The sequence below is a fragment of the Thunnus thynnus genome, chromosome 6 (genome assembly GCF_963924715.1).
Source record: "Thunnus thynnus chromosome 6, fThuThy2.1, whole genome shotgun sequence".
Classification (NCBI taxonomy): domain Eukaryota; kingdom Metazoa; phylum Chordata; class Actinopteri; order Scombriformes; family Scombridae; genus Thunnus; species Thunnus thynnus.
In genome coordinates, this window is record NC_089522.1 from 11,109,448 (window position 1) to 11,122,337 (window position 12,890).

The 12,890-nt window shown below is 39.8% G+C and overlaps 1 protein-coding gene across 2 annotated transcripts in view; it reads left to right on the plus strand.

Annotated features, from left to right (window-relative positions):
* celsr3 (cadherin, EGF LAG seven-pass G-type receptor 3) overlaps positions 1-12,890 on the plus strand; it is a 109,421-nt gene that overhangs the window by 79,786 nt on the left and 16,745 nt on the right. For both annotated transcript variants that reach the window (XM_067591664.1, XM_067591665.1), the window contains 6 exons: positions 3,633-3,831; positions 6,275-6,463; positions 6,552-6,738; positions 7,745-7,912; positions 9,418-9,544; positions 10,866-11,072. In XM_067591664.1, the coding sequence (XP_067447765.1) occupies positions 3,633-3,831; positions 6,275-6,463; positions 6,552-6,738; positions 7,745-7,912; positions 9,418-9,544; positions 10,866-11,072 (1,077 nt within the window). The remainder of the gene's footprint in view (positions 1-3,632; positions 3,832-6,274; positions 6,464-6,551; positions 6,739-7,744; positions 7,913-9,417; positions 9,545-10,865; positions 11,073-12,890) is intronic.

Below are 12,890 nucleotides of genomic sequence, written 5' to 3' on the forward strand. Positions count from 1 at the left end.
ATCTTTGATAGAAAGATTTTGAGATTTTCAGTTTCATGAATGTATACACTCTTCTGTTTTTTTTTACACAACTCCCAGAATTAAAGAGACATTTGAAATATGCGTGCGGTAATAGTGCCAGTGACCTTTACTCTTTTTCTTGGGGTTCTACATAAGCAGTAAGTACTCATCCTAGTTTATGGCATAATGTACCGTCGTCACATTATATCCTCTGCATTGTAAATTCAGTGGGTTAAAGGGAAGAGTGAACCTTTGCCCCTGAGGTGAGCAATTAAATAAAAAGCTCTCACATTCATCTGATTTAATACACACTTGTTGCACATCCTGAATTCCCAGATACAAACTGTTGCTCCAGCTATGAAATTGTGAACAAAGGAGAGAAGATGCCAACACACCGGAGAACGATTTGTTCTTTTTTTTGTTTAATAAAGACAAATGTATAACCAATCTTATATGAACATGAACATTAGGCCAAATAGAGTTTGTTGCTTTACATGATCAATAGATAATCTTTTACTTGGATAGTTGCTATGGCAACACAGCAATAGCATTAATGACATCCTACAGTGAAGGGACCTTTTCCTTCCTGACATTTCACTTAACTGCTTCACCTGGTAGTTAATCAGAAGCACGGTCATTACAGCCGCTAAAAGCCGCTATATGTTTCTACTGCTGCTAATAGTACAGTAACGATTTCTATTGTCATCTTGCAGTCTCTGTGACAAAAACCTCAACTCACCTGACTTGTAACCTCAGCGTCTGGCTCTAAAACGGTCGTGCCGCCCACATCTCATCATTTCAAGTTAATGAGGCAGCTCTGGTTTAGCCTGCCAGCACTGGAGTGGAACTGCAGACAGCCCATTTTTTTCCCTCAACAATAAAAAATACAGTGTATAATGTATCTGGTAATACTTGACACCTCACTCTAAACGGCAGATGAAAAGGTGATGTAGAACACAGTTACTATAGTAACCCAGCGGCGGTAACAGAAGCCTGTGACTGCAGAAGAAACGAAGGAAGCCAGGGAGGAAAGCGGAGTTGTCACATGAGGAATTTAGTGATGAATGGAGAAATGGGGGAAGATGGAAACCTTTAATGTTCAAGCTGTGATCAAAATCCATCTTTTTCACTACTACACCTCCAGATAGATGTGTCACCAAGTGCCTGGTAAAAATATGCCAACTTTTTTCATATGAAGGAGAGAACTTTCCATATTCTACTATAATCATTAAAGCAGCTGGCATTTGCAGCGGCACAGTATGCTGCAAAACAGTCTTAACAGGCTGATCGTGTAAACGTTTCTCATTGTTGATTCTTTACTGTATAAGAAAGGGAAACTGCATTAATTTTAAAGAAAATTTCCAAATATAATGTGATAAAAAATCATTTGTTCTAAATAGTTTGCATATGACAACACGTTGCTGTTTGAGCAGCACATATAATCTGTTTGTTTGACTGAACTCTGATCCCATGCTGCCTGTTTTTCAGCCTTTTGTGTGTCCTGTGAGTCTCTCTCCTTCTGTAATCCTGTCATCTGCTGCCTCATTAAAACTATTCTCTTTCTTGTTGTTAGTCTCCCTTGTTTTTTCACCCTCTTTCTTTTTCCATAGATAAACACAGCCCATATGAGCTCTTGCAGCGTACAGCCTGCTTGTGCATAAATCCTAAGATCCCCAATAACGTGTTTTCATGGAGAATTATTGGCTTATTTCCAGTCTTGGTAAAAGTATATTTGAGCTCCTGGCTTTCTCCAAACAAAGCCACATGTTCAGAGGAAGCCATGAATGGGAACTGGACTTGGCGTGTTAAATGAGCCTTTTTAAAAACACAGCAAGTGTAAGTGCATGTTTGTCCTGAGAATTATTTATTCATGGCAGTGTTTTTCACCCTCTTCAGGCTGACTTACTTCACTGTACAGTACTGTATCACATCACCTGACAGTAGTAACCAACAGGTGAGACATCATTGACTTGACTTTTATTGTCCATATGACATTATGGAGTCTATCTCCACCAAAGCTCAGAGTTTCAAATTTCAGTCCTAACAGGTATAAATAGGCACAAATTATTAAACAAATCTATTTTAAAGAATAAAAAATGCAACAAAGCAATGCACAATCTTGGACAGGAATCTTTAAGTGTCTCATTTCTGTCTCATCCATTGTTTTTCTTGCCCACCTTTCTCTCTGTTTCCTGCATCTCTGAGCCAAACATCCACATCTTTCCATGACTTATCCTCCCATCTATTCTTGTTCACTTATTCACAAACCCCTTTTTCTTACCTTGTCTTTCTCTTCCCCTACAGTTCACTCCTTTCTTCCTATACTGTACTGTATATTATTTTCCAAGTTTGTCTGAAGGTTTTCTGTGTATTTTTCTCCCCAGAGCATTATGAGAGACTGCAGTGCTTTATTGGGTCTGGTGCAGTCTGACTGCAAGGAATCATATTGAGCACTTTTCCCTTCTCTCTCTCTGTATCTCTCTATCTCTCTCTCTCTCCTGAACATAATATTACTCTTTGTTTGTTCTCAACATTTTGCAAGGCTGTGCAGTCTACATCTACACTATCAATAACACGCCTCCATACAGAATCACAAATACTCCCTGAAAAGGAAATGGAGGCGCTGTGCATAAATGGCCACGTCATGATACTAAAACATTATCATTGGGGTTGACTCATTTTCTAGCTCTATGTACAGTTTTTACAGTTTTTGCTTTATAATGAGACTTTCCTCACTTTCTCCTCTCATCAACCAAAATCAGTAACCAACTCAAATTCTGTCTCTATCAGCCTTTACTTTCTGCATCCTTAAAATATCCTAAAAAAGCCCGCAGTGCATCATCTGTCCCTCTATGGCGAGTCCCTATCAAGGCTCTGTATGAGGTTATTTCTTCACTTTTCTACCCTCTTTGTTACCCTGAGATTCTTTGACTTTATTGAGTCTGAAAAAGGAGACTCTGCCCTGAGCAGCAGTCACGACCACATCACTGTTCCTTCTCCTCACAGTCTTTTCATCTTCCTCCCTCCCTCTCAGCCTTAATCATAATCTTTACAAAAGAGAACAGAATGAAATTTTTTGAAACAAGAAACTAATGGAGTGGTAATTTCAACTGTTTCGTCCTCATGTTCAAGACTGCTGCTGGCTTTCTATCACACAGTACCAGCTGCTCAACGGTGCTCACCTCGTCCTCCAGGTGTAAATCAGTCGTTTTGTGATCAGAACCACTGCTGTAATACTGAAACGTTGACAGCAACCTTCAATGGTGAAAATTTAGAAGAAAACATTGCAACTGATTGTCCCTGGTGAACCTATTGTGCGTAAAATGTTTGGCTTCCAATAGCATTACGCTGTTATAAGAAACATTTCATATTTTTGTCTTTGTTTTCATCTCTATGCAATAGTTGTGGCCGGCCTTGGTGCATAAAAAAAAAGCCTTTTTCTTCCTATTTTCTGTGTCTCTTTCCATTTTCTGATCCAGGTGTTGGCACATTTTTCTTATTTTTGTTTTCTGAAATACACAAGCACATGAAAAACAGCTCCTCCTGAAGGCAGATTAGAAGGCGCTACCTACTTGTTTTTTTTTTTTTTTTTTCTTCCCCCTGCTAATGTTTTCTCTTTCTGCTGCTTCCAGAACATTCTGCGGGGCTGCAGTGTGCTGCTGGGTCCCGGTACGGCGGGGCTTTGGCGGGCTCTCACTCAGAGTCAGAACCACCTCCCGGGTGGTGGTCCGGCTGAGCTGACGGAGCTGCTGGAGCAGTACACCCAGAATCTGGCCAAGAACATGAAGCTCACCTACCTCAACCCTGTGGCGCTGGTCGCTCCCAACATAGGTGGGTTCGGAATGACTACACACACACACACACACACACACACACAATACAACAGCTAATCACTAGTCAGACCCAATAAAAGCGAATAAGACAGTAATAAAATCTTAATCTTTACAGACGATTTTCAGCGGTTTTCATAATACTGTAAATCACTGCTGTGAAATCAGCTAGAATGACTCATTGTAAACCGAGAGATGAACAGCGCTAATGCAAATGAGGATGGCACAGCCTGAGAGCTGGCCGCAGCACAGAGAGATGGATTTCACACTCCCACACACACACAGGAGCTAATGCTTCCAGCACACATGCACAAATGCACAAAAACCCTGAAGCATTGCAGCACTGGCCAACATACATCACTTAGATTTACGGATGCCAAACACACACACACACACACACTCATATCTGCAGAGTAACACACACACAGGCACAAGTACAAGCACACACACAGATGCATACACACACTCCCTTACATGTACTATACACCTGCAGGTTTGGCCATGTGTCCTGTGTCATATAATTTCTGGCATCCTGTCACTTGTACATTTTGCTCTACTTCACATTTTGTCACTTTAGCAATGTTGAAAATACCGTTAACTAATCTGCACCAAATACAACAACAAGAGGCGTCGAAATAGCAACAGCAGCAGCTCTGACAGGGAGGAAGCCAGACAATGAATTTCACACTCAGTTACTGTAATGCTCTTAGCCACACACACAGATTGAATTTCTATAAAACACCTAAAACTCGTGAAAGTCATCAAAGTAACCAACTACTGGATTTTGCCTCACCAGCTTATCCCTGAGTATTTTGGCAACACACCTAATAGAATCTCAGACCTGAAGAAAATACACAATAGTCTTGCCCATCTTGGCACGATTTGGCCGATTTTATTTATTTTCTGTGCGTCTCTCATCTTTTGCTTACTTTACTGTATTTTCTACCACTTTGGAACGCATCCAAAACGCTGTTAAATAATCTTAAATGCACAGCCTGATGCAGATCGCCAGGCGGAGAGTATAGAATCAGCAGCAGCAGTGGAAACAGAAGGAATAAGATATACAGCCAACGCTAAATTTCACACGCCTACACATAAACACAGATGCTCTTAGCCAAATTGGATAGGATGGATAACGTTGGAAAGGATATGGATGGACAAGTGCCCATCTGTTAACCTCCACTATATGAGTTCCTGTAAGATTTTTTTGTATGTTGTTGTCTATCATTATAATGTTTCTTTTGCCATTTCTTCAATTTTATTTTGCAAATAAATCATATGTTTCTCTCATCACAGACTTTTAAAATCAGGAAACACCTTTTCTCTCTCTCTCACACACACACACACACATGCGTTACATATCAGTTAAAGCATATTGAGTGATTTCTCTCCTCTCTCTGTATTGAGTGCTGTTCCACTTCTGTTTGCTGGGTCAAGTGTTCACTCATTATTGAACACTACACATTGACTACATACTTACTTTGCCACCTCATTTCCTATAATACGACGGTCCCTCCGCTCCCGTGTGTGTGTGTGTTTATGGATTTTGTATTGGCTCTTCACATTTCAAATCCACAGTGAATAAAGTGGCTCATTGATAATGCAAGAGAAGGTTTCCCCTCAAATCTTACAGTATGTAAAAAGAAAATGAGTTGTATTACTGAGCTAAGAAGAAGAAAACAACCCTCTGCCTGCACATAATAACCCAAATCTGAGTAAAATGGCTACCATCTATAGGAAAACTGAAAAGACACCTTGTAGCTTGGTTCCATTAAAATAGTGAGTTTAGTATGGAGTTCTTTATGGTCTAAATTTCATCAACCATTGATTCAGCAACAGTAAATCATTACCACATTCATTTTGAGACATTGGTATTATTTCCATAATCAAACAAGGCAGTCAGTGAATGGTAGTGTGTAGTGACCTTTACATGACAGTTAGTTAACTTTGTGTGTCGTTAGAAATGGTGAGAAATCTGCCTGATTGCTGGACAGTATAAAACAGGATGAGGGCGCTGTTCTTGCAGTGGATATTTCACAATTTCTTAATATCTCAGATAGTGACAGGAGAAATCACTTCTAATGTGTACAATTTAGCAAAATAATTAAATGTGATAAAAATCTTGTGGTATACAGTACAGTATGTCGTTTTTTGAGTGCTAACAAAGTATTAATCGTTTTATCTTTGATAAAATGATGAAGTGCTCTAATTTTACTCTCCAGTAGAGAAATTGATTGCTGTTTATCTTAAAATATGTAGCAATGACATAAACCCTCTCTGATAAAATACTCCAGTTATTAAGTCTCATTATGTTAATTATACCCAAGTATTATACTTATTTGATCAATACCATTTTCATGTTTAAGTATACTGCACATTAACAGATACCTGTGACTTGATATGTGACTTCATGTATGTGTTCTCTCTGACTGTCTGCCCTTCAGTCATGAACCTGGACCGCGTGGAGAACCACACTCATGTGCGGCGGCGTTTCCCACGTTACCACACCACCCTGTTCCGCGGTCAGGCCTTGTGGGATCCCTACACCCATGTGATACTGCCCCCTGCTGCCCTGGTGCCACAGCGACAACAGCAACACAACTGGAAGGAGAGGGAGCGGACAGAGAAAGAACGTGAGAACAGATGCACAGATAGAAATAAAGGCTGGGCTAGTCTTAGCTGCTAAGAGAATATACTCACAAACACACTTCTCCCTTTCAGCCTCGGCCCCTCAGAACGCTGCTCCAGCCCCTGTCAGTATCTCAGCCAATCAGACAGGAGAGTACATTGCAGCCAGACGCTCTGTCTCGATGCCTGAGCCGCCTATCACCATCGTCATCTTGCTGATCTATCGCAGTCTGGGCGCCGCCCTCCCTCCCAAGTACCACACAGACCGACGAGGAGTGAGGTGGGAATCAATCGCACTCAGAACAATAAAAATATGATTACAGCAGCTCCCAGAAGCCTTTAAGAAAGGGCACATGCTGGATATAGAGATCTGGATTACCTATGTATCCTTTATTCAGTAGCAAACAGTAAACCAACATTGCTTTTACAGTGTTTAACAGGAGCATCACATCTTTAGAAAAGAATATTTTTACTTATCCTCAATTTTAACCAGTAAGTTTCCAGGATTTGATGAATAATCCAAAAATTAAAAGTAATAATAAATGACAAAGGACAAATGATTGTTCCAGAGATGTATTTTATATATCTGATAATTATGATAATACATATTTTTACAGAGTTCTTCCCAAGATAATCCAAGAAGCTTTACATGTTTATTTCATTAACATTTTCTTTATCAGTTAAATCTGTAATTTATTTTACTTATTTGTTTAGTCTATGAAATGTAAAAGAAATTGTGAAAAATACTGATCGCTGTCCCCCAGAGCCTAATGTGACTTCAAATTGTTTATTTTGTCTGACAAACACAAAGGGATACTCTTTACTGTGATATACAGAAAAAATGAGCAAATCTTCACATTTGAGGAGCTGGAACTAGAGAGTGTTTGCTTGATTAATGCCTTTAACAATTAATTCATGATCAAAACTGTAGTCAGTTAATTTAAGTGACTAATTCTCTCAGCTCTAATCCTCACGTCATCTTATTTGAGTTCATTTTCTCTCACTTTCTCTGATGCTATCTTGGCTTCTTTCTCTCCCTCTCCCCCTCTGCTCTCCCTCACCTCACCTCCAGGCTCAATTACCAAGTAACAAACTGTCCAGTTTTCAGTATGTGTCAATAAACAGTCATTTAAGTCTCATCTAATACACCAAACTCATTCTTCTCTGCTCACCATGTCTTTGCCTTTTTTACCATCTTAACCAGGACACCAAACTCTACTTTCGGTCTGATCTAGTAAATGTATGTAACTTTGCTCTCTCTCCCTCTCTATCTCCCTTGGCCTCAGGCTTCCTAGACACCCAGTAATGAACTCCCCAGTGGTCAGTATCTCTGTCTACAACAACCAGACGTTCGTGGGCGGACACTTGGACCAGCCGATCTTGCTGGAGTTCAAGTTGCTGGAGACGGCCAACCGCAGCAAGCCGCTGTGTGTGCAGTGGAACCACAGCAGTCAGTGAGTACCGATTTACATATAATCCAACACAGACATGAATACACACACATTGCACATTAGGGCTGGTTATTGTCAATTACTCCACACTATATAGAGAACATTTTGTACCATATGTTATTTTCATGCTTTACGGAGAAATGTTTTGTGACATAAAACCTCTTAATCTAGTAAATCATGTGACAAAAGCAGATGTGGTCCAGTGCTTCTGTTGTTTCCAGTGTGGAAATATTCACATAAGTATGAAAGCTTATAGTGTTGGGAAACATCTCAGTGGTAATTTGTAAATGTTTTCATGTGACAACAGCTCTGTAACATTAAAATTATATATTTAGTTAATTTTTTGAGTTTGGGTTTTGTCTAACTTGCTTTTCAGTATGAAATAGGCAGATAGCCTTTTGACTTGCTGGGATTTGTCTCAGCAGGAAATGCATAGGTGTAACTAATAACAATAACAATACCTCTGTTCCCATAAAGCCATTCTAATGAGCCGGCATACACGATAACAGGACACTGAAACTGGCTCACCTACGGGGAATGCTGCCGTTAATAATGCAATTAATTACATCTGTGCGTGTCCTGCTCAGACGTGGTTAAAATGTCAGCTGTGGAAAAGGTTTGTTTAAAGGTTTTACTAACAAAAAAACAAAACCTGTCCAATTTTAAATGAGCAGAGGGATTACCACGGTTCAAATGAGGTTGTCAGTTCTGAATCGTGAGATATTAAATTGCAATCTATTAGTGTGTTCATTTTTCACCAGTGCCACACTCACACAGTATCAACCTGGTGTTTTTAAAAAATCCTGTTAATGTTGATGTATCATAAGCACATTTACTGTATGAAAAGCCTGTGTGCAAAAATATATGTTTATATCATATGGATTTAGCCACCGTGACATCACCCATTGGTTTCTGAAGAGCAGTTTTAAAGCTCATAGTGGGCAGCTCCAGCTGTCGCCATTTTGGCAGTGTCTGACTCCGCCTATCTCCTGGCTAATCCAAAATGGGCGAAGAGGTGGAGCGGAGGCGGGCTGAATGAACGGCCCGGTAGCTGAAACAAGCCACCTAGCAGCTAGCGACCTGTCACTCAAAGCAGCCACGTCCTTAATTATGTATAACTTTATAGCTTATTAAAATTTAAATGGGTGAATTATAAAAAAATTCAACCCCCGTACAGTTGTCATGAAAGGGGAAATTAGCTCTAGAGACCAAAACCATTTTTTGTACCAGGCTGTAAACATGTTTATTTCTGTTGTAAAGTTAGTCATTTTAACATGGGTTTCTATGGGGATTGACTCACTTTTGAAACCAGCCTCAAGTGGCCATTTGAGGAACTGCAGTTTTGGCACTTCCACATTTGCTTCATTTTCCAGCCCCAGATGTTGCCGCTTGGTTTTTAGTATATGTCTTTGTGTCTGCGCTCCTGTCGTCTTTTCAAAACTTTGATTGATTTTTGATTTTACCTTTGATCATCATCTTTGTGTGCCTGTCTTTGTCTCTGTCTGCAGGTATGAGATAGGAGGCTGTTGGACAGTGAGGGACTGTATGGTGGTGTACAGGAACACCTCTCATGTCCGCTGTCAGTGCCAGAGGCTGGGCACCTTCGGGGTGCTGATGGACAGTTCACACAGAGAGGTTAGTTATCATTCAGTGGAAAACCAGTTATATATGTGAACCACATATCTACAATCATTTAATTGAATTCTTAAGCCTCTCAATTATAATGAGGCATGTATGTGGATTTTCCCATTAGTCCCACCTGTTTTCATTCTTATCTTCAGTTCAGTATCTTAGCTGGTAATTTCTGGATTTTAGAAGTGTAAAAGTTTGAAATCCTAATTAATTAAATCCTGACTAACATTCTTGAGGCTAAAGGAAGCCTTGTTACAGCTGTTGAAGATTTTCAAGGTTTGATACAAACCCTCTGCCCATCACATCACAGCATACTAAGTGATGATGCATCAGATGTTGAGACGGGAAACCGTAGGGATCAGAAACCTTATGCCTCCAAATGTATATGACTTATATGAAATTGAGCACTTCTTCAGTTACATTTTGTATTGTTACCTCTGGCTAGAGCTGTATGAATTGTACAGCGTTTATGTGAAAAACACACCTGTCTCATTAGTCTATCACAAGAAGAAGAAGAGTGTCCCATTTCCATTCATTTGAGATGCTGTAGATGTGCCCAATTTTCCCAAATAAAATTCTGCTGGTGTCTGTTATGTTTACTGGCAGCCAATGTTCTCTGTGCATGCACAGGCTGTGATGAATCGATTTCATGCCTTTTGAAACTCTGGTTTCCCATGACAGATTAGATGGTTCTACTAATTGCTTGGTCTGTTGTTCGAATCTTCTAGATAGTTGAGATTTTTTTGTGTTCCTTCTTTTCCTGTCTCTTTGACATACTTTCAGACATGCTTATAATGAAGGCTTCTGAAATTACATGTATTTTACATGTATTTTGCATCACAAACCAGCCAGTATTTGCGGAGAGATATGTAGAAGATATCACATCTCTTTGTTGGTATTCATGTTTTTTTTTAAATGTCAGACAATGCGTGGTCAGTGCAGCTTCAGTTTCTTCAGCTCATTGACTTTCTTTCCAAATAATTTAACATCTTTGACATAAATGTCGCTAGTTTGTACTCAGTGAAGCTTAGTGGAGGGCAGACAGTGACCCAGACAGAAGTAGCAGTATTTCAACAGGCTGAAATTATTCATCTCTTTGACTTATTTCACCTTGTGATTTTTCATCTTTTGCTCAATCTTTCTCCTTCCTTATCTACTGTATGTGTGCCTTGCCTTCACATTTTCTCTTTCTCTCACATTTTCCTTCTCTCCTGCTCTCCCTCCTTTTTCATCTACCTCCTACCGAAATGGTATAAATCCAATAACGCTGTCACTCTTATCTTCTCTCCACTTTTTTTCCCTCCCTGTATCTCTCCGTGAGCAGCAGCTTGAGGGGGATCTGGAGACGCTGGCCCTGGTCACCTACTCTTCTCTGTGTGTCTCCATGCTGGCTCTCCTCCTCACCGTTCTGGTGCTCTCCTGCCTCCGAGGCCTCAAGTCCAACACGAGGAGCATCCATTCAAACACAGCGGCGGCCATGTTTTTGTCTGAGCTGGTGTTTCTGCTGGGGGTCAATCACACTGAGCAACAGGTACACACTAATGGTTGCAGGGGGAGTTTGTTTTGTGTGTTTATACTTTTTCCATTTTGTCTTTATTTCTACACCACACTCTTCCCAGTTCATTTTAGATTGACCAGACAAGAGAACAGCATGTAAAAAAATATTTTGGCCTCAAAAATCATTCATATTCCCTTTTTTTAGCGATGTCGTTCAGGTTCTAGCCTCAATTCTAATAAGCTAGAAGTGGCAAACTGGACTTTTACTTCCTGTAGAGCTGCGTTGATCTTTGTGAACTTTTACTGCTGACTTGAAACAACACGAACTGAACTTGACTTCCCGAGTAAAATCAAAATAACTTATATCTTCCTTTTCTGGTGCAGCACTAAAGGTCATATCAAGACATATTAACAAAGCAATATCATGAAATGTTTGTTCTTTAACAGCCTGGTTGGAGACTGTTTCTTTTTTCTTATTTATGTCTTTGTGTCTTTCTACTACTTCTCACCTTCTGTATCACTCCTTCCTGCCCACTTTGTGCCTCTCGTGTGTTTTTGCTGTTTGTTTAACTTAATGTTTCATATTACACTCAGTACTTATATTTTTCCTCTCCGCCTACCACTTTTCCGTTGTTTCGTTCCTCTCTCCTAACCGCTTTCTTACTGCTTAGTTACATCACAAGTGTGTGTAAAGAGTAGCGAGTCTCATTATGAGGGTACTGCAAATATGTGCTCACTCAGCATGAAATCAAATTAATTAAGCTGTATCCCCCTCACAGTCAACTATACGGCTCCTACAGTGTGAGCGGTTACCTCTAGCTGAACAATATGCTCTCTAAATCATGTACATCATGCTTGGGAGAGCGTGTTAGCGCTCGCAGTGGTTGTGTGTGTTTGTGTGCACTAGTTTTTACATGCTCATGCATATTTTAGTCTTTCTTTTTTGTGTAACTTCTAGTGTTTGTATTTGCTGTGTGTGTGTGTGTGTGTGTGTGTGCGTGTGTGCGTGCACGTGTGTTTGGGAGTGTGAAATTAATCGTCTGGCGATATTCCTGCCATGGCTGCTGCTATTTCTGTGTGGTCTCAGGCTGTGTCTTTTTCTAATCTTAAAATCTGTGACTTACAAGTCTGCTTTCCTTAACTTTAAGATGTTGTGCACTCAGCTGTAGTATTTTTTAGTGAAGTATTTCTCCTTTTTCTGCAAGAGGTCCTGAAAGCTGACAATTGGAAATATTTACATTTTCATTTTAGGTGCTTTAGCTGCTTTCTAGAATAACTGCAGAGTAATGGTACAATCATGTTTATAGTTGGTTTACTTTGGTCCAAACTGAAGAGAAAAATTTGACGCATTTTTGCATTCATGCAAACAAATGAACCTGAGATGCACCCTAGAGACACGGCAACGTGAACCTTTTTAGACCTTCTATAGTGTCTGCAGGGTGCAGTCAGATATGTCAGGGAACCAGAGCTTATAAATACTCACATGGACTCACAAGAAGCTTGTTATATTATGCTCATTACAAGTATTTAGCCAATAATCCTTAAAGATTTTGGCAACAGGGAAAGTCAAAGCAAATTTCACTTCTTGCATCGTTAGCCAAAGCAGGACTGCCTGAGCACTTCAAGTTGTAATTTATCTTGTCTAGTGTTTATAGCTGATAAGAAGACATATAACTACAAATGAACATAAATACAGATGACTGTTGGTTTTCACCTCATTTTGTTACACTTGACGACTTTGAAAACTCAGTTGCCAACTTTTTGAACTCACTTACCAATGTGTTTTATAGTTGTTTCCTATGGTTTGTTTAGATTGTATTTGTACTTCTTACAAACAGCACCACAGTTATCT